The sequence below is a fragment of the Puma concolor genome, chromosome B4, assembly GCF_028749965.1.
Source record: "Puma concolor isolate L17-30 chromosome B4, mPumCon1.1.hap2, whole genome shotgun sequence".
Lineage (NCBI taxonomy): Eukaryota > Metazoa > Chordata > Mammalia > Carnivora > Felidae > Puma > Puma concolor.
In genome coordinates, this window is record NC_141673.1 from 33,871,717 (window position 1) to 33,894,178 (window position 22,462).

The 22,462-nt window shown below is 32.8% G+C and overlaps 1 protein-coding gene across 4 annotated transcripts in view; it reads left to right on the forward strand.

Moving 5' to 3' along the window:
• MGAT4C (MGAT4 family member C) overlaps positions 1–22,054 on the forward strand; it is a 754,867-nt gene extending 732,813 nt beyond the window's left edge. For all 4 annotated transcript variants that reach the window (XM_086712708.1, XM_086712707.1, XM_086712709.1 and 1 more), the window contains 3 exons: positions 8,735–8,887; positions 14,363–14,510; positions 17,969–22,054. In XM_086712708.1, coding sequence (XP_086568834.1) covers positions 8,741–8,887; positions 14,363–14,510; positions 17,969–19,110 — 1,437 coding nt within the window. In that variant the 5' untranslated portion in view covers positions 8,735–8,740 and the 3' untranslated portion in view covers positions 19,111–22,054. The remainder of the gene's footprint in view (positions 1–8,734; positions 8,888–14,362; positions 14,511–17,968) is intronic.
• Positions 22,055–22,462: the final 408 nt, after the last annotated feature.

The window sequence follows — 22,462 nt, forward strand, 5'->3', positions numbered from 1 at the left end:
TTGGTCTCAACTCTGTTGTCTTATGGTATATTTCCTCTCTGTTTGATGGAATATTTAGTATATTTCTCCATGTGGTAGATTTTTTATATATTTTTCTTTAATTTCTTTTGGTACTTGCTATTTGGAGTTTTTAAATTTTTCTGTTGTGGTTATCTTTTATTAATACCTTTAATTATGCTGTTAGTCCCATTTCCTTAGTTTAGCTTCTGACACTTGTTTTGTCTGTTTTAAATCATAGTCTTTGACTCACACCTGTTATCTACACAGTGTAGATATCGATGAGCTTATTCTACTTCCCCTTCCTCTCTTTACCCCACGTTTTTAGTTGGTTAATTTTTTGTGCTGTCAGAATATATAGCATTTACACACTATTCCTCCACCATGTTCTCTCCATGTGTTTAAAAAATAGATGTACAATTAAATGTATTAAATAAATTAGATATATTGATATACTGATATCGTTCTGTGCAGTGTTGCCTTTTGTCCAAGTTTCCTCAAGCTATTCAAGAATGGTTAACTTCAAGACATACCTGATTCCATCTTAAATATAAAAAAGAATATTTAACAACGGTAGGCAACACAACCAACCCATTTTACATTTGCCAAATCATTTATAATGGAAAGAAAAACAGGTGGCGTTAGATGTCCCAAGTAACATTAAAAGCAAGACAATAATGTAATAATATTTCTCAAGAAAAAGGGAAGAAAGCACAGGCAAGGAATTGTATAACCAGCAAGATGTTTCTGACCACGATGCAGAAATAGGCAGCAGATTTACCTTCTCTCCTTAAACAACTGAAAAACCAGACTAAATGTGTGAAACAAATTTATACACATGAACAGTAAGCAGAAAAAGGTATGATTCATGATACAAAGGAAACAATTGAGGTGATCGCCACAGCTTACTGTTCAGAGTTTCTAGGCTATAGTACCAGGGGAGAGAACCCAATGAGACAGGTGGTCTCCCTGAGGTGACGAGATGTAGTTGAGAATTTTGAGATTCTGAAATGGCTACGATTTCTAGGCATAGTACCAGAGAGGAGAAAGCTGCATGGAGACTACAACTGTGGAGAGAGAGAGAGAGAGAGAGAGAGAGAGAGAGATTGAGAAATCTACAAAGGGTTTTCCTTATGTCTGTAGCTGAGCACCTACTGCATGTGTGTGAGAACACTATCCAACACTGGTAAGGAATCACTGAAAAAAAAAAAAAACAATTGGAATGGTTTCTGGAATGCAAAGGCAGAAATAATCATGTTTTCTTCATCTAGAATAGAAAAAAAATTAATACATTGAGCGTCAGATAGAGTACTCAGAAGAGTATTGCCTTAGCAGTGGGGTAAACTTAGCCATAGACTGGAGACTTCTCTGAAACAAGCACTCTGATAGCACAAGTCAACAAAGAGGATAATGATTAGAAAGGGAATTACACACACACACACACACATCTGTGTGTATGTGTGTATATATATATATATATATATATATATACACACACACACACACATATATATATATATATGATTACTTAATATTTGGATATATTTGGTTTAAATTCTAATCAATCAGTATAATCCATCATATTGAAAGAATAATGGAGACAAAACTTCCATATGATCAACTTAACAGATGAGCAGTATTTGGCAAAATCCAATATTTATTCATGGTAAAAAATATCAACAATTTAAGGATAGAGGGAAACATCCTCAGTGAGATAACACGCATCCCTATAATATCAGAACAAATTTACTGTCACTACTTCATTGCTTCTATTTAATATACTGGAGGCTGTTGCCAGTAAATACATAAGGCAGCAGCAGCAACAACAAATTGTAATAGCTTATAGATTCAAAAATAAGCATTAAAACTGCCTTTGCTTACAGATGCAATGACTTTAAGAAGGTCACATGACTCAAGGTGTCAATATTAAAATATCAGTTGTATATTTCTAGATCCCAATAAGTTAGCTGTACATCCAACAAATTCTTAAATCCTATGCATCTTTCTTTTTGTAGAAGTTTGTATTGATTATAAGATTATTTATTTGCAGACCCATTAGGTCCTAATAAATTCTAACTAGTTTTTTTTTCTGTCAAAATAGACAATTATGATAAAATTTCCATAGAAATACAAGGGACCTGAAATAGCCAGAAACATCTTGGAAAAGAAGAGTGACATAAAGGACTCACCTTATGTTATTTCAAGACATAATAATGAGGTTCCAATTAGGATAATGTAGTATTGTCATTAAGATAGAAAAATAGATGGGCACCTGGGTGGCTCAGCAGGTTAAGTATCTGACTCTTGGTTTCAGCTCAGGTCATGATCTCACGTTTAATGACTCCGAGTCCCACTTTGGGCTCCATACTAACAGTGCAGAGCCTGCCTGGGATTCTCCTTCTCCCTCTCTCTCTGCCCCCCTACCTTGCTCCCTCAGTCTATCGCAAAATGAATAAATAAACATATAAAATTTTTAAAAAGATAGACAAAGAGATTAATATACCAAAGATAGATTTATATATATATATATATATATGTGTGTATATATATATATACACCAAATATATATAACCACACATATATCAAATTGATTTTCAGCAAAGGCACCAAATATAGTCTTTCTACAAGTGGTACTTGAGCAACTAATGAAGTCTATAGGATAAAAAAGGAACCTCATCCTCTTCCCCAGACCATAAGCCAAAATTCATTTGAGATCATTTGTAGACTTAAACCTAAAAGCAAAAATTATAAAGCTCCTACAAGAAAACAGGAAAATATGTGTATGATGTGAATTAGGTGATAGTTTGTTAGAACACAAAAAAGCACTACAATAAAAAAATGATAAATTCAACTTCACCAACATTAAAAAAACTATTCCTCATCAAAAGGCATTGTTAACCTTTTTTTTTCTGGTATACCTTTATTTTTATTGAAATATATTTGATGTATAATACTGTGTAACTATAAGCATGTATATTTGCTAGCTTTATATATTGTAACATAATTGTCATTATAGTAATAGCACCTCCATCATATCATGTAATGATCATTTTTTTGTTCTGATGGGAATAATTAAAACCTGGTTTCTTAACATGTTTGATGATTTTAATACCATATTGTGTCTCTAGTCACTATACTGTGCATTAAATCTCTTGTTATTGTGCTGTGCAGTGTTGCATGATCTTTCAAGTAGGTAAAAATGAAATCTAAAGACACTATCTTTGCAGGGGATTTAACCTTTCATTGAACACAACTGAATATTCAGAGTTTTTCATTTTCATTTCATTTTCTGATAATGACAAGGAGAAAAATGTAAACAGAAAGATTTGCTTCATAATTATTAGATGAATCAGATGATGAATGCAAAAAGATTGGTACTCTTGACAACACGATAATGGTAAAATTGATAGTATAAAAACTCATATGAATTGCTGGGTAAAGGATAGATGTCTAAAGAATAAAGAAAATGTGGTATTTTCATTGAGAACATCCTCAGACAGAGAGGATTTCATCTCACAACATGATGCAACAAAAGCCTAACAATTCTATTTTGCTAAACAGGTATGGAACAGTATTCATTCATTTCTTATGATGTTTGCAACAAAATTTACTTGATAAGATTATCATCACACAAATGCAGGTGTGTAAACAAAAATAATTGGAAAGATATAGATGATGTAGACACATGAGATTAGTGTTTCTACAGTTATTATGAATCAAATAAGAAGGTTGTTCTTGCTTTAACAAATTTATGAACCATCAAATTTTCCAAGAGTCTTGAGTATTGATGTTGCAAGTTCAGGGTACCTGAAGTAACAATATCTATCTGAGATGTACTAGAAATTTGGAATCAGAACTTACAAGATGGATATGTTCTTCCTTCAGGAATGATGGTTGAGCAGTTTTTGAAGCATCATATACTTGGGGGACATATACTTTCAAATTGTAAAAAATTAAGAATAACATTTGAGTTACCTATGTTTAAATTCTTACATTTATAATGAAGTTATTTTCAAAATCATTTTTTACTCTTATAAAATTATTTGTAAAATGAGTTAAAATAATAACAGATAAAAATCTATTGTCTAAATTGGAAAAGATACTCAACATCACTAATCATCAAGGAAATGCAAATCAAAACCACACTGAGATATCACTTCACACCAATCAAAATGGCTACTATCAAAAAAGGCAAGAAATAGATGGGGCAACTTGGTGGCTCAGTTGGTTGATTGACTCTTGATTTTGGCTCAGGTCATAATCTCATAGTTTCATGAGATCGAGCCCCATGTCAGGCTCTGTACTGCTTGAGCTCCTCTCTCTCCCTCTCTCTCTGCCTCTACACTGCTCATGCTGTCTGTCTCTCTCAAAATAAAAAAAAAAAACTAAAATAAATACAATAACATAACATAACATAACATAACATAACATAACATAAACAACAAATAGTAAGTGTTGATGAGGATGTGGAGAAGAGGGAACCCTCATGCACCATGGGTGGGAAGGTAAATTGGTGCAACCGCTGTGGAAAACAGTGTGGAGTTCTCTCAAAAAATTAAATATAGAAATACCATTTGATCTAGTAATTTCACTACTGGCTATTTACTCAAATAAAATAAAACAATAATTTGAAAAGACAGATGCTTCCCCATGTTTGTGGCAGCATTAGCTACAATAGCCAAGATATGGAAGCAACACAAGTGTCCCACAATAGATGAATGAATATAGAAGGTATATCTATATCTGCATCTATATCTATATCTATATCTATATCTATATCCATATCATCTATAGCTATATCTATATATCATCGTCTATATCTATATCATCTGTATCTATATCTGTATCATCTATCTATATGCATATATTTATACACACACACATGCATGCACACACACATGCACACATGCAATGAAATACTATTTGTGCTTAACAAAATGAGGTCTTGCCATTTGCAGCAACATGGATGGATTAAGAATTATGCTATGCAAAATAAGTCAGAGAAAGAAGGATACCATATGATTTCCTTCTATGTGGAACCTAAAAAATAAAACAAATTCTTAAAAATGGAGAACACGATGGTTGTTGCCAAACGGAAGGTAGGTGAAGGGATGGGCATAAAAAATGAAGGGGGTTAAGATGTACAAACTTCCATTCATGTAATAAATATGTCACAAATATGAAAGCACAGCATATGGAATATAGTCAGTAATACTATAATAACAGATGGCAACTACATTGACCATAGGGAGGACTGAGTAATGTATAGAATTTTCAAATCAATATGTTGTACACTTGAAACTAATGTAGCCTTGTGCGTCAAGAATACTTCACTAACAATTTTTTAAAAATATTTTTAACATTTATTTATTATTGAGAGACAGAGAGACACAGAGTGTGAGCAGGAGGCGGAGACATAGAATCTGAAGTAGGCTCCAGGCTCTGATGTGTCAGCAGAGAGCCCAATGCGGGGCTTGAACTCACAAACTGCGAGATCATGACCTGAGCCAAAGTCGGTCGCTTAACCAACGGAGCCACCTAGGTGCCCCTTCACTAACAATTTTTTTTAAATCTGTTGTCTGAAAGGGCTTGTGTAGAATTAGTATTATTTTTTCCTGAAAAATATTTGGTAAAATTCACCAGTAAGCCATATGAACATAAGGTTTCTTTTCTATATTTTCTCCTGGGTTTATTAAAATATAATTGACATAAGACAATTTGTAAGTATAAAATATACAATGTGATGATTTGATACATGTATATATCACAAAATGATTACCATAATAAGGTTAACACCTCCATCACCTCACATAATTACCTTTTTGTTTTCTGTGGTGAGAATATTTAAGACCAACTTTCTTAGCAACTTTCAAATATATCATACCATACTGTTAACTATCAGGCACTATGTAATACATTAGATACTCAGAACTTACTCATAACTGGAGTCTATACCCTTCAACTGACATCTCCCTGTTTCTCCCACCCACCCGGCCCCTGGCAACCACTATTCTAAACCCCTGTTTCTGTGTATTTGCCTTTTCACATTCTGTGTGTGAAACCACACAGTATTTTTGTTTCTCTGACTCATTTCACCTAGCATAATGTCCTCAAGGTCTAATCATGTTGTAATAAATGGCAAGATTTCTTTCTTTTTTATGGCTGAATAATATACCAACATATATATATATATATATATATATATATATATATATACATATACATATATACATATTACATATATATGTATATATGTACGTATACATACATATATATGTAATATGTATGTATGTATATGTATATGTGTATATATATGCACATACCTATATGTATATGTCACATTCCCTTTATTCACTGATCTGTTGACAGACATTTAGGGTTTTTTTTCATATCTTGGCTATTGTGAATAATATTGCAGTCCACATGGAGGTGCAGATTATCTCTTCAAGATAGTAATTTTCTTTCCTTCGTATATATACACAGAAGTGGAATTGCTGGATCATATGGTAGTTTTATTTTAAACTTTTTGAGGAAATGTCATTCTTTTCTATAGTGGCAGCAACAATTTGCATCCAACCAACAGTGCACAAGGTTCTTTCCTCCACAGCCTCGCCAATACTTATATCTAGCCTTTTGATAATAACCATTTAAAGAGATGTGATGTGATATCTCATTGTGATTGTTATTTACATTTCCATTACAGTAAGTAATGTTGAGTGTCTTTTCCTGTACTATTTGGCCATTTGTATGACAGCATGGAGAGCGCTTGGGTTTTCTCTCTCTTCCTCTCTCTCTCTGCCCCTTTCCTGCTCATGTATGTACTCTAACTAATTAATTAATTAATTAAAAAAATAAAAAAATTATATATCATATGAAACCTAATTACTAAATGATACACCATTAGTGGTTCATAGAGCAGACTCTGGTCAATTTTAAGTTTTAAAAAATGGACTCATCCCTTATGGAGACACCTCAAGAAAACTCTGGGTTTTTTCTTCTTTTTTTTTTTTTCATTTGTAAACTAATGGCAATTTAAAATCTTAGCATTGTTATGAAATATCAGTGAGTTACCCATGCAAACTGTATTGTTCAGCATTTAGTATTTAATAAATTTTAATAAATATTCTTATTTTTTATATATAATTGTTTACATTTGAACTTTACAGATTCAACTTGTGGTCACATTGTTTATATTTTGCCTTTGTCTCAAAGGAATAGAATTAGAATATACTTCCTCTTGACTTAGCATTTACATAAGTTATAACCTTCAAATTCAGAATATCCAAAACACACCATAAAGTATAACATTTTTAAATTTTTTTCTTGAAAAAAAATTGGTGTGTTTATGCTGTGCCTCCAAAATAAGATGCAGGTTTTTTTTTTCCCTTCGGACAATAGAGAATTTTGAAAATTAAAAGTAAGTTTTTAAATATTACTGAATATATGTACCTTTGGAAGTATAGAAATTAAAAAAAGTAAAAACAAGATTGAAAATTTTTGATAATTCTTCTATACCAAGGTAACAGTTGTTAACATTTAAAAGATCGTTTCCAACTCATTTTATAAACATCACTGTCTTGTAATACCATTTGTAATACCATTGTAATACCAGCTAAACATTTACTCACAAATACAATTGTTTTGAAAAGATTTTTAGAGGTATAACTGCTAAGTTAGAGGGAATACATGCATTTCATGCTATAGATAAGTCTTCATATTTAAAAATATTTTGTCTGACATTTAAAAATATTTTGTCTCTTGGTGTATGATTAGATTGCAATCCCTTGTATTTTCGCCGATTTTCAAAATCCAGGTAAAAATCTTTTACAGGGGCACCTGGGTGGCCCAGTCAGTTGGGAGTCTGACTTTGACTCAGGTCATGATCTCACAGTTTGTGGGTTTGAGCCCCCTGCCCGGCTCTGTGCTGACAGCTCAGAGCCTGGAGCCTGCTTCAGATTCTGTGTCTAGCTCACTCTCTGCCCCTCCCTCCCTCTCTCATCCTCTCTCTCTCTCTCTCTCTCTCTCTCAAAAATAATAATAATTTTAAAAAAACATCAAAAAACAGTTTAAAAAAATCTTGTACAAACATAATGCTGTTTTATCTACAGAATAACAAAATTTCACTTAGAAGGTTTTGGTCAAAATTGCTATGTATTTCCTTATCGGAAAAAAAATTATAAATGATGGATCTGTAAATACATTTTCAACCTATGCAAATTAGAAATGCAAATTAGAAAGTGACCTTATTCTAGAAGTGGCATCACAAATCAAAAGAATGGATGATTCGATATAAATATGGTATACAATAGTAGCGTTCTTCTTTACTTCGCAGTGCATGGGGGATTACACTTCTCCACACCCTTGAAGTCAGGATTGGTAATGTAACTAGTAGTTACAACCAGTGCACAGAAAGTGGAAGACCATTGGCTCTCCATATGAAAAATAAAGAAATTAAATTATTATATTACATGATAAAAGACACAAAGATAAATTCTAGGTATATTAAAAATCTATCCATGAAAACAAACAAGCAAACCACTCCACAATATAAGCTAGTGCGTTGACCTTATGCTAAGATATTAACAATCTGTGAAAGTCGTATGTGTGAAAATGGGAAAATTTCAGTGCAAACATTTGAAGGGTGACATTTTATTAAGGCCTGGTTTTTGATATCTATGATGAAGAAATATTTACATCCAAATTTCATTGTCAATAATTCTGTGCCTCTTCTCCACAGTATAGAATGCTTAAATTTTATCAAATGAAGCATATTTTTGAAATACTGGATAAAATGAGATGCCTGCGAAAACGTTCCACAGTGTCATTTTTGGGAGTTCTTGTCATTTTCCTTCTCTTTATGAACTTGTACATTGAAGACAGCTATGTTCTGGTAAGTTTTGGAGGTTTTTTTATTTTTGTTGTTACACATAAAGCTGAAGTCAAACTAGATTTAGTCCAATTGTAACATAACTTCAATCCTAGGCTGCTGGCATAACCTTAGTTTGAGCAAAACTATGACATTTATGTTTTCTATCAAGCTAATTTTTGTATTAATTATATATTACCAGCATTATAATTATTTTGATTTATGTCACAATGTTTTCTTTAATTCTGTATATAGTAGTTCAAATATGTATATTGTATAAATAAATTAGCTATCATCACCATACTGAATTAATAGTATATATAACCATTTTGAGATTTAGTTTAAAAATATAGATTTTTAAAAATTGCTTAAAGATATGAGTCCTTTATCAATTTTCTTATCAAAATTTTCAAAATTCTACATTTTAACTAATGATACTAATTATGCTATTTTGTTATCATATATGACACTTCATTTGATTTTGAATAGGCATAAATGGCCACCATGTTGTATATTTAAATTCACTGAAAAATAACATAGAACTTTAAGAACTAGAAACAATGATGTGAAAAGTATTCAGTAGTTTAAAAAAAGATAAATTAGAATATAGCATATAAATTAACTTTTAATTAAATTCTAGAAATGGACAAAGGACTTACTCTGGTTAATTCTGAGAACTCAATTTGTTCTATTACTTATTATTGTTATAAGTTCTATTACTTGTTATTGTTATAAGTATCACATCATTTCATGTCTGATGAGAATAACACGGTAATTATTGCTTATTCACTTTCATTCTGAATTGAGCTTAAGTTATCTCGAAAAGTCCTAATCTTTACACTATTATTCCTGTTCACATATTTCAGAAAATCAAAATCTTTGGACATACAGAGGACTAAAAAGTACTTTCCATTATGCAAGCATGCTGACAGTTTCAGTTAATATCTTATCAAGAGAAAATCTGACAATAACCACAAAAAGCATTTCCCAGTAAAATGTTTTATTAATTGAACATGATTTTTTAACTACCCATGATTTGTCATATACTATTCTATGTCCTATAACCTAACCATTTGATCTTAGTTGGTACAGATATTCTTTGGAAGTTTTGTGTAAAGCATTTTACTTCCTTTAGCATTGTTTGATGATGAAATTCTGCCAGATTCCTAGATTTTGGTCCTGCCTATGCCTTTTACATTCATGTATAGGTCTTGATCTTGTGGACCCTTCATTCTATTATCCACAGACAATTCACAAAGGCTGAAATCACCTCAGATTCATAGAATTTGACTAGGGATGATTTAGGTAAACATAGCAAATTGGAGAAACTTACTAATGATATGCATTTTGATTTTTCTTTAAACCTGATTATTAGGTTTATAAGACTTAAAGACAATATAGCAAGACCCATGTGATCCAGCTATTTTTTTTCTCGATTAAATTAAAGATCATAAATTAACTAGAAGAGCTTTTGATAAGTGATTTAATTTTGTAATAAAAAATTATTTCTTACATCTGTGTCTACTGGTAGCAGTAAATCACATCTTGTAAAGGAAACACATAGTATTAACAGGATACCTATTGCATTTAATGATTTGCTGCATTTATGAGACACTTTCAAACTCAATTCCAGTGTCTCATTTGAAACAGACAAAAGACCATTGTATGCAGCAAGCATCCTTCTATCTTGTTGATTTAAAAGCTCTTCAAATTCATTATAAAATGTGTAAGAACTAGTAGAGTATATATCTATAAGAAGATCAAATACTAATGCTCTTTTACACATTTCTATCTACACTTCAGTCCCAGCCATCTAATGTAAAAAGGTATGATTTAATGAAGTAGCTCTTACTAAAGAGTACTTTCTTGATGAAATTTTCTCTGGCTATATTAGGCATATATCTAGTCAAATTCACAAATCAGCCCAAGTATAGAGAAGGGATTGCTCCTTAGCTTTAAAATTGAAATTATTTGAAGGTATCTGGGTAGCTCAGTCAGTTGAGCATCCAACTCTTTTCTTTAGCTCAGGTCACGATCCCAGGGTCAAGGGATACAGCCCTGAGTCCGGCTCCATGCTAAGCATGCAGCTTGTTTAAGATTGTCTCTCCCTCTGCCCCTCTCCCCTGCTCATGCTCTCCCTCTCTCTCTCTCTCAAATTAAAAAAATATTGTTTTTAAATACTTATATTAAAGTGGAAAGAGTGAATTAAAATGATTGTTAAATATAAGCATAACCTTACTGAAAATTTAATGACAGTATTTTTATTAGTTTAATTTCTCACTATTTACTAGATGATTTTTTACCTAAACTGCATTTGGAGCTAATTTTTATCCCAAAGCTAATATGCATAAAGATTTAAACATTCTTGGGGCGCCTGGGTGGCGCAGTCGGTTAAGCGTCCGACTTCGGCCAGGTCACGATCTCGCGGTCCGTGAGTTCGAGCCCCGCGTCGGGCTCTGGGCTGATGGCTCTGAGCCTGGAGCCTGTTTCCGATTCTGTGTCTCCCTCTCTCTCTGCCCCTCCCCCGTTCATGCTCTGTCTCTCTCTGTCCCAAAAATAAATAAAAACGTTGAAAAATAAATTAAAAAAAAAAAGATTTAAACATTCTTTAAATAATGAATATAAAATTACATTAATATTGTTTTTCTAAAAGTGTTTAATATCCATGGAAAGCCAGCCACCTACTAGTATACACGTAGTTTCTTCTTAACACTTCTCCCTTTGACCTTTTTATCTGTGTTTATTTCAGTTTTCATAAAATCATCCAATTTATTTTTTTTATTTTAGAATGCCACAATGTGTACAATTTTCTAAACATAGACAGTAGTAGATCTTTTTTTCCTGCCTCCCTTATTTCAGGGGGAAATAATAGTCACAATTCAGAAAACAGATAAACAATTGCAAGTAAAAGATCTCTGGAGTTACTTAGTACATTGTATTCTGCTGTGTTTTTGCTAGAAAATCCATTTGTATCCTGAAATACTGGGCATATAACAGTTTAATGTATTGCTTACATATTCGGGACATATGTCCCTTTCATTGGGAAAGGAAGCCAAGCTCAGTGTAAGAGACAAATGCTATTCCAAGGCAAACTAAGTAGAAGAGACGCTGCACGCCCAATCAACTTAGCCTCTGGGCTGTGAGCATCTTCAAAGTAGCCACTAGGGTATATACTTAGTCTGTAGCTAGTCCATTGAATTGCATTCCTATCCAGAAAATGATTGTCATAAAGCTTTGTCTTATTACTGAGAAATACACCACAGTATAGTAGCTACAGAAAGAAGGTATCCAGGGAAAGCCTAGCTGTTCAGGTAGATGCCTCTGGAAAGCAGCCAACAAGGCTGACTCAGGTGAAAGTTGCATTATTTATTTATGCTGAAAAGTGTAAAGAAGCTTGTTCCTGAGAATTTAATAAAGTGCTTTCATATAAGTTCCATTTCATTTTATATTCTGTTATGTCCTTCAATCAGGATGAATGTACTCTATCTTAACACAGAAAAGGTCTGGATTTTTACACATTCAAGATAGAATTCTTAAAGAAATATTCAATATCCTGCACTGCCTTTAGAATGTAACATCACATAAGAACAGAATGGTAAAATGAATTCAGTGGTGTGATAGCTGTGATTTTTATAGACATTTCTTCTAGACTCTATTGATAATGGGCACTATTTCATTACTATTAAAGTAGCTGATGCTGAACTGAGTCCTTAGTTACATTTTGGCAATCCTAAATTTGTGGATTTTAAAACTTTAATAATGTTATATAGGTTTTCAGAAAGACAAACATAAACATATTTATTCGTAATGAAATTGAAATAATCAGGATTAAGTAGATATTCAATTAGTATATTTATAAGCAATATAGAATTCAAGGTATAACTTATAGATGGCAAATATAAATATTTTAAAGGACTAACTTTTTTTTTTGCAATTATCAAGGCAATATAAAATATAAAAATACAGTATTAAAGACCAAGTATAGGTTTATAAACATAATTGAATATACAGAAAGGATATTTAGAATAGATCTTGAATTGGCAACGATCAGATTGGAAGCTCTTCCCAGTCATGGCCTGCTATTCTCAATGTTTATTCTAAGAAATTCCAGTCTGGCCATTGATTTTAAATTTTGAGTCAGTCACTTTCTCTATTCACATTTGACTTGATGTAAACTGGTGAATGTTCCAAATGAGGTAAAAACTATATTAGAATCCTTTCTAATTTTTTATAGCAAGGGTTTAATTAAAGTTTTATTGAGCACAGACAGATAATATGAGCACCAAATTTGTTTTTAATGCATTCACTTTCTCTATTTTCTTAATGGCTTTCTCAGGCTTGACTTGCCATTCTATATGGAATAATAGAAATAGATCTATATAACACCACACAGTACAGTAGGAACTTGCCAGAAACAACAAAATTCTTTCTAAATTGGTTATCTTTGAATATATTCTACCCATGGTAGTAAGCCATGTACAAAGATCAAAAAAGTCGATATTTTGCTAATAATGTATAATCAGTAAAGACTTGACCAAATGGTGACTAGCTAATCAAAATCTACTATTGAACTTATACTGAAGAAGGGAGAAAAGAGGACCAATTAATGGTTAATGGGGTATATTTTAAACTAAATATGAATATATATTTTTTAAATAAACTTGCCCAGAGATTGAATGACATAAGTCCATTACCAAATACATAATCGGCATCTTAAATATAAAAGGATTAGACTTCACCTGCAACAGAATATCACACACACACACACACACACAGACACACACACACACACACATAATGAGCAAATGTATCGTGAGAAAAACTAATGCAAGGTCTGAAGAGATTTCCTTGACTTGGTACAAAGTTACCTTAATTAAGATATCTTGAAGACATTTGAAAAAAACATCACAATGTCACAAGGACCATGGCTATCTATTCTTAACAGTCTTTGATTATAGTGGCCATATAAGTAACTGACTAAAACTTCTTGATTAATAAATTATCCAGAAAGAATTACACAGAAATATTGTGTGATATTATTTAACAATGCTTGAAGAAGAAGAAACAGCTTAATATGACTCAAATATGGGAAGGTTAGTAAGAATTAGTTTTACATGAAACTATAAAGTAGATGATTATGAATTTTTAAGACCATTGAATTATTGTGATGAATTTGAATTTGAACATAAAGGCAGTTGTAATTTTCATGTGGAGATTTTTTTTTTTTTTTGGCCAAGTAAATGCCATTATTAATGTATGCTGTAGAAAAGCAAATGGAAGAGGAATATAAAGAGTGCAATAGAGTAGGAGAGCCTGGAACAGAGACTTTAGGTAAGAATTCAGGTAAGAGATAATGATCTACAGCTTGTGGTACCAGTAGTTGAGATTTATATAATAACCATGTTATATATCAGCCCCATATATTCATTGCCTAAGGAGAAACTTCAATCCATGACCATCTATTATATTTATTTTCTCTTCCTCCTTCTTGGCATTCAGGAAGGAGACAAACAGCTTATAAGGGAAACATCCACACATCAGCTGAATTCAGAACGCTATGTGCATACTTTCAAAGATTTATCGAATTTCTCAGGAGCCATCAATGTCACATATCGCTACTTAGCTGCCACACCTTTACAAAGAAAGCGTAAGTATCCCTACACTTTTAATTTTTTTTAATGTTTATCTATTTTTGATGGAAAAAGAGACAGAGAGTGAGCGGGGGAGGAGCAGAGAGAGAGGGAGATACAGAATCCGAAGCAGGCTCCAGGCTCTGAGTTGTCAGCGCAGAGCCCAAAGCGGGGCTTGAACCCAACCAGGAGATCATGACCTGAGCTGAAATCGGTGGCTTAACCGACTGAGCCACGTAGGTGCCCATGATCCCTACACTTTTAAATCAAGAATATAGAACATAAAATATTCTTGTTTTATTTTTTTTTCAACGTTTATTTATTTTTGGGACAGAGAGAGACAGAGCATGAAAGGGGGAGGGGCAGAGAGAGAGGGAGACACAGAATCGGAAACAGGCTCCAGGCTCTGAGCCATCAGCCCAGAGCCTGACGCGGGGCTCGAACTCCCGGACCGCGAGATCGTGACCTGGCTGAAGTCGGACGCTTGACCGACTGCGCCACCCAGGCGCCCCTTAAAATATTCTTGTTTTAAAATAATGACAACCGGCTTCATTTGTAGAGCAATAAAATTTTATGGGCTTTATTTACTAATATAATTCATTCTTTGGGAAACATTTCAATGTTTCTTCACAAATTGCAGTTACTCACTGATCCCATCCATGAATAATAATAAAAAAAGAAACTTTTTAACATGCCTAATTGTAATATAAACTTTCAAACAATTTATTTTAGAACCATGTAGAAAGACTGAGAAAAATAATTTTATTTAAAATTGTAAAGGTATATTTTAAAAACAACTATTCCCAATATTGATATATTTTGCAACTCTAATGCTTTGGTTTTTATGACTTGCCACCACTTTTGAAAAAGTGAAAGTCATTGTTTTAGTTTCCCAAGGTGCTATACCAAATTACCACAAGCGAGGTAGTGTAAAACGACAAAAATTTATTCTCTCGTGTTTCTGGAGACCAAATGTTCAAAATCAAGGTGCTGGCAGAGTCACTCTCCCTCTGAAAGTTAAGGGGAGAATCTTGTCTTGCCTCTTTCAACTTCTGGTCACTCTTGGTGTTCTTTGGCTTGTAGGGACCTAACTGTAATCCCAGCCCCCATCTCCACATGAACTTCTCTTGCTCTGTGTCTCTCTGTGTCCTCTCTTCTTCTTCAAGGACACCTGTCATTGAATTTAGAACCCACTCTCAATCTGATATAATTTATCTTAAGATCTTTCACTAATTACATCGGCAAAAACTCAATTTTTAGTAAGGTCACATTCTGAGGTTGAATAGAAAAACTATTCAACTCACTACAGGCAGTTTGGATCTGAGAAGTAACATACTACACACACTTCATGGATTTCAAGATGCTGTAGACTCTACAGAGTATAATGATCTAATTAATGTGCCACCAAGAAAATACACATTATCATTTTAATTGTAAGATGACATCAATTGTAGGATTCAAACTGCTTTAAAAATGTCTCTGAAAAACATGACTCGTGGAATCAAGTAAACAAGTGATATCATGAATTTCTTAACAGATCTTGTGGAGACCATAGAAATCGAGTTCCCCATTAAGAAATGTTTGTACACGTGAGTCTGTGATCACCAGGTTGAGAAAATTTGTAACTTAATGCAGGTTTCTTTAGGTCGATCTTCCGTTCATTCCTTCATTCCAAATGTTGATTGCTCTTAAGCTTTCTTCTAATTGCATAAGTTTGCCACTGTTTATTTTTATCTCCATCTGTTACACTACCTTTGTGCAAACATTACTAATTCTCCCTCTCCATCCTCAGTTTACTAATGTGTGTTGGCACATATGCTGCTGCTTTATACAAAGAGGCGATACAAACAGAGGGTACAAGCAGCACATTTGGGATCTTGGCACCCTACGTCTCACGAAGTGTTAACACTTTGCACAATTAGCACATCTCCCTGTGATTTAGTTTCCTCATCTATAAAGTAGGAATGATGATAGGTGCAAAGCTATCCCAAAAGACTATTAGGATTTTCAAGATGATTGCATAGGGTAAATTTTCAAGATAATTTCAAGGGTACAGTTCATAGACTCCTGCCTTTTATGTGGAAAGTAACCTGATACCATTGACTATTGTAAAAGCTATTAGTAAAGGCTGGTATCTTGAGTTTAATGGTACCAGAGAACATACTCATTTTTCAAAAGAAGTTAGTGTGGCAAATCCAGGTATTTAAACAAAATGTGTCCTTGTATACCTCTCTGACAGACTAGTGAGAAAGATTTTTCTTGGACAGGGTTCTTTCAGTATTGTATAAGTCACAAGAAGCAGGTGTCTGTATTAAAACAGTGACCTCAGGGCACCTGCGTGGCTTGTCAGTTAAGCGTTGGACTCCTGCTTTTAGCTCAGGTTAGTAGATTGAGTCCCACATCAGGCTTGGCACAGAGCTAGGAGACTGCTTGGGATTTGTTCTCTCCTCTCTCTGTGCCCCTCCCCCACTCATTCTCTCTCTCTCTCTCTCTCTCTCTCTCTCTCTCTCTCAAAAATAAATAAACTTAAAAAAACAGTGATTTTGGTGAATATAAACATTTTCCTATTTTCCAAAAAGTGGTTATGAAATTTTATTCAGTTCTGAATCATGGTGAGAATCAGAGGTTTAAAAAGTGAAAATATTTCAATAAAAAGACATCCATACTTATTAGAACTAAACTGCCATTTCACAAGCTTTTACTTTATTTTCTACAAATATCCAGTTTCTAATTTTAGATTTTAGGTGTCTGAATAAAAATTTCCCCAGACAAAATTGCTGTAAAACTGTGTTTCAAAATAAGGAAAACGGGGATATTCATGTGTTGGAACAATGTACAACACATTTGAGTAACAATTCAGTTTTTAAAAAAGTAGTTATAATTTTGTTGGCATTCTAATTAAAATACTAGGTAAATTTCAAAATAAACTTGTGAAGTCCAATTATTAATTTTTCTGGTGCAAAATACTGACAGTGATCAAAGACAAATGAAAATGTTCCATGTTTTCTATGAAAAATGTAAAGATGTGTAAAAGAATAAGTTAGGCTTAATTTTCTTTTTTATCATTTGAGACCAGTTTGTCATCCTTAAGTGTGAATTCCCTTCTCCTTTTGCATTTTTTAATAGTGTGGATATTATCCAAACATCTATCTTCTTTAGTGGGCATATATGAGAGCATTAAGCTGTAAAACACCTTAAATCATATTTTTATTTCATAAACAAATGTTTACAGCAATAACGCTCATATGTCATTGTGCTTAAGAGACATTTTTTTTTCATAGAAAAATCAATTATGTATTAAGTACTATAGGCTTTATATGTTTAGCATAATACTTTAATCACAAAATATGCTATACATATCATTTACTAGATTTACCTAATACAGTAGCAGGCCTAAGGGGAAAAGAGTTTTGTCTCTGTTATTCAAAGCCTATTTCACATTTAATTTGTCTTCCTTCTGAATTCTTTTGTTCAGGGTTTCTTACCATTGGACTGTCGTCAGTGAAACGAAAAAAAGGAAACTATTTACTTGAGACAATCAAGTCAATTTTTGAGCAGTCCAGCTACGAAGAGCTGAAGGAAATTTCAGTGGTGGTTCATCTAGCAGACTTTAATTCATCCTGGCGCGAGGTCATAGTCCAGGATATTACACAGAAATTTGCCCACCATATTATTGCAGGAAGATTAGTAGTTATACATGCTCCAGAGGAATATTACCCAATCCTGGATGGCCTTAAAAGAAATTACAATGATCCAGAAGACAGAGTCAGATTTCGTTCCAAGCAAAATGTAGATTATGCTTTTCTGCTTAATTTTTGTGCCAATACATCAGACTATTATGTAATGCTTGAAGATGATGTTCGATGTTCAAAAAATTTCTTAACTGCCATCAAGAAAGTCATTACATCCCTTGAAGGAACCTACTGGGTAACTCTTGAGTTCTCTAAGCTTGGCTACATTGGAAAACTTTATCATTCTCATGATCTCCCACGTTTGGCACACTTTTTATTAATGTTTTATCAAGAAATGCCTTGTGATTGGCTACTGACTCATTTTCGGGGTCTTTTAGCTCAGAAAAATGTGATCCGTTTTAAACCATCTCTCTTTCAGCACATGGGTTATTATTCATCATATAAAGGGACTGAGAATAAGCTGAAGGATGATGATTTTGAAGAAGAGTCATTTGACATCCCCGATAACCCTCCTGCAAATCTGTATACCAACATGAATGTTTTTGAAAATTATGAAGCAAGCAAGGCTTATAGTAGTGTCGATGAGTACTTTTGGGGAAAACCACCTTCAGCAGGAGACGTCTTTGTGATTATATTTGAAAATCCAATTTTAATTAAAAAAATTAAAGTGAGTACTGGAACAGAAGATCGGCAAAATGACATTTTGCATCATGGAGCCCTAGATGTTGGGGAAAACGTTATAGATTTCAAACAAAGTAGACAATGTGTTACTTACTTAAGACTAGGGGAATTCAAAAATGGAAACTTTGAAATGTCAGAGGTGAATCAAAAAATTCCATTTGATATACATTGTATAAGGATATATGTTACCAAGGCACAAAAGGAATGGCTGATTATTAGGAGTATTAGCATTTGGACTTTTTAGCCAATTAAACCAAGATGTCCAGTTCCTAAAACAGGCTTTCCTGTTTCCTTTTTTGCTACCTTCCTCTTTTGCTACTTTTGTCCTTTGGAGGGAAGGCAATGGATGAGACATTTTAAAAGAAAAGCCTAAGCATTTTTGCAGTTTTGATTTGCATATTGTCAACATAATTTTACTCTAATACACACTTGAGTTTATTTTAACTTCTGAAGCTGAGTATCAGTCCGTTGTGAATTTCATTTATATTTTTAATGTTATCGTGTTTGTTCCAAAATTTCAACTAAATGTCAAAAAGGTGACATGAAGGATTCAAAAAGAGAAAATTTAGTTTGCTGGATGGTGAGTCTTAAAAAATAGTGGCCAACTGTATGCACTTCCTCAAGAATTGATAATTCATTATGTCATCAGATAGCTCTTACTAAGCATCTGTGTGAATATGCAGTTGGTTAGAATGATAATTTTTTTTCTTGTAAACATAGATTTTCATAGACTTCCAGGCATCTACAATGAATACCTCCTCATAGAAGTGATGTCTTTACAGCAAAATTTTATGTGTAGGTGAGGTTATGGAAAGAAAAGAAATGGCTTAAAAATATTTCTCCCATGATTATTTATATAAAAAGGGGCATTGTTCATTGTATAAAAACAATTGAGCACCTATTGTTAATAAATTTTCTGTGGGAAGCAGTCTTTTCTAGTTTCCCTTTTGCAAAAAAGAGTAGTTATGCTCGATATTTTCAAGTTATATTGGGTACCTACATTTAATAGAAGAAATTAGAGAAGGCCTATAGTTAGTTCATTCTTACATTTTCAGTGTATGCAGAAAATTTTTGAAATTGATTTTATATGTTTTGTATTAAAATTCATACAGTTGAAATCGTTGTAATCTATCATATACTTTTTTTAGAGTTTAAATGGGCATCTTATAAAAGAGAAAAGTAGGAAACCAAGAAATCAGTTAACTTTTCTGTATTCACAGCTAGTTCATAGTAAAGCCAAAGCGAGAGATCGGATGTTCTGATATCCACAGTGCTCTTTCCCTTATGTGGAGATTGCTCCTCACATAAATTATGCTTTCTGTTCGCCTCTACATGAGTCTGAGATAATAAGTCATGCTATCTTGAAACAGCTAGTATAATTCTTTCATAAGTCTCATTTTCATTCTGTGGAATAAAACTAAAAGTGCCCGAAAGGATGCTCTTGTATATGCACCCAAATGGAGAACAAACTTTGCTAACTATTACTATAAGGGACTGGACAGTTGTGCTAAAACCATGTGTCCTATCAAAGCATTTCAGGACACCTTAGTGCATCGTAAAGACATTGGTTGTTCAGAATACCCTGAGCTTGTCGGATCCTCTCTATTTTTTGACAAACAGCAAAGATGAAGGTGCTTACTGTGAATATATGAAAAGTACTTCAGGTAAATTTATGGAGAGACTCAAAAATGTATGTTTTTATAGATTAGAAAGCATTTTATTCAATCTATCCAAATTGATTAAATTAGAAACTCATAAAAAATTGGGAATTTTTTTCTTTTATTGATACAATAGCTACTGTGTATTTTTTGCATCCAGTTGCTATAGTATAATAAAGAGAAAATGTGAATCTATAAATATTAATATTTCCTTGCACAACTGAGTCTTAAAGTCAAACGAAAAAATGAACACTGCCACTAAACTATAATCTTTGCTTTGATTTGGAGGATATTTGCCAGACACTTAAAGATATTCTGTTTTATTGGCTTTTATCATCCTTGTTCATTAACTGGCTAGTTGTATAATATTCTACATATATCTCAGAAATTACAGATAATCACTTTCTCCACTTTTAATGATAAAAGGTACACAACAAACACATGTAATATCAAAGCTTAGGCAGACTCCTTGAAGTGATTGTAAACTTCATGGAGTCTGCCTAGGTTCTGAGAGTGTTTCCAAAGACCAGCCATTGATATCAGCTTCTGGAAAATGCTTCAAGAAATATTGCTGAGGCGAAATTGAACATTTGCTAGAAAATTATAAATGTAAATGTGATTTAAAGTGGTTACATTTTATCTTAAGCTTGATCTTTTCATTATAGAACCCAGGTTTTAATAAGCTGGTCAATCATCTAAGGATGTGTCTATGTTTTTTTATAGATTAAGTGGAGGTCAACCTTTTTAAGGAAAGACTTGGACAAAGATTCTCTATTAGGGACACTGGGACAAATAACCTTTCTTTTTCAAAAAGATAATCTGACCAAGCATTCTTCACTTGATTCAATGTTGCATTTCCTATATTTAAAAGTTCTGAATAAGGCTCCTATAATCTTGTCTCCGAGACATAGAGCAAAAAGACACTTATTAGGTTTAATCATATTCAATCTGTTATTAGGCATAATGTTCCATCAATGTCTCTCTTGGCAGTTTTTTAAAATATGTATATATATGAACATATACATATATATACATATATACACACACATACATATATATATATATATATATATATATATATATATATATATATAAAATTTTCTTTGTTACAAATATCTATTGAAAAAACACTGGAATGTAACATGACAGTTGAGGTATTTATTTGCTATGTAAATAAGATGCTGACAGGGTTCAAGCACAAAATATGTACCTTAAATAATGTCTCAGTTTGTTTATTGTGAACTGACTAAAAAGTTTATTTACATTTAAGATTCTTCTCCTTAAGGGAGCCTTTTCAGCATTTATGAACATCAAAGAAAAGCATTTGTAAAAGCACAATAAAAATATGGAAATTACACATTTTTGGAAAATACACATTATAGCAGCAATAACATGTTTAGGTATAAAAATACATAGAAAGTGTTAATAGAAGCACTTTTGAAGTATCACTAAAAACCTATCAGCTTTTATAACATAGATATTTTCCAGATATAAAAATATAATTTAGAAACCAAGTATCATTTAAAACTACTTTTCTCATACAGCTACACTTATTAGACTAGAACATTCCATTTCTTACTGAACTATTGTTTCTGGGACTTTTTATAAAGCTATCATAGAAAGACTATAATGTACAATAATGGCATACAAACAAAACAAATATTTACAAATTATAAGAAAGGGAAAGCACTTGGTCTTCTAAATGTCCATATGGCACAATATTTGCCAGTTTGTCAACATGTTCTTTAGAATGTGGTGCCCTGGATTAATATGGAAAACACTACTCTCAGTGTCCTCTAACATATGATGATAAGAGCGTGATTCTCTTCCTTTGCCTTTTCAGTATTTCCATAATAGAGTTTAAGATTACATTCATTTTTATCACCATACTATCGACTAATAGAGCTCACCTTCAAACTTCATGACATTTATTACTGA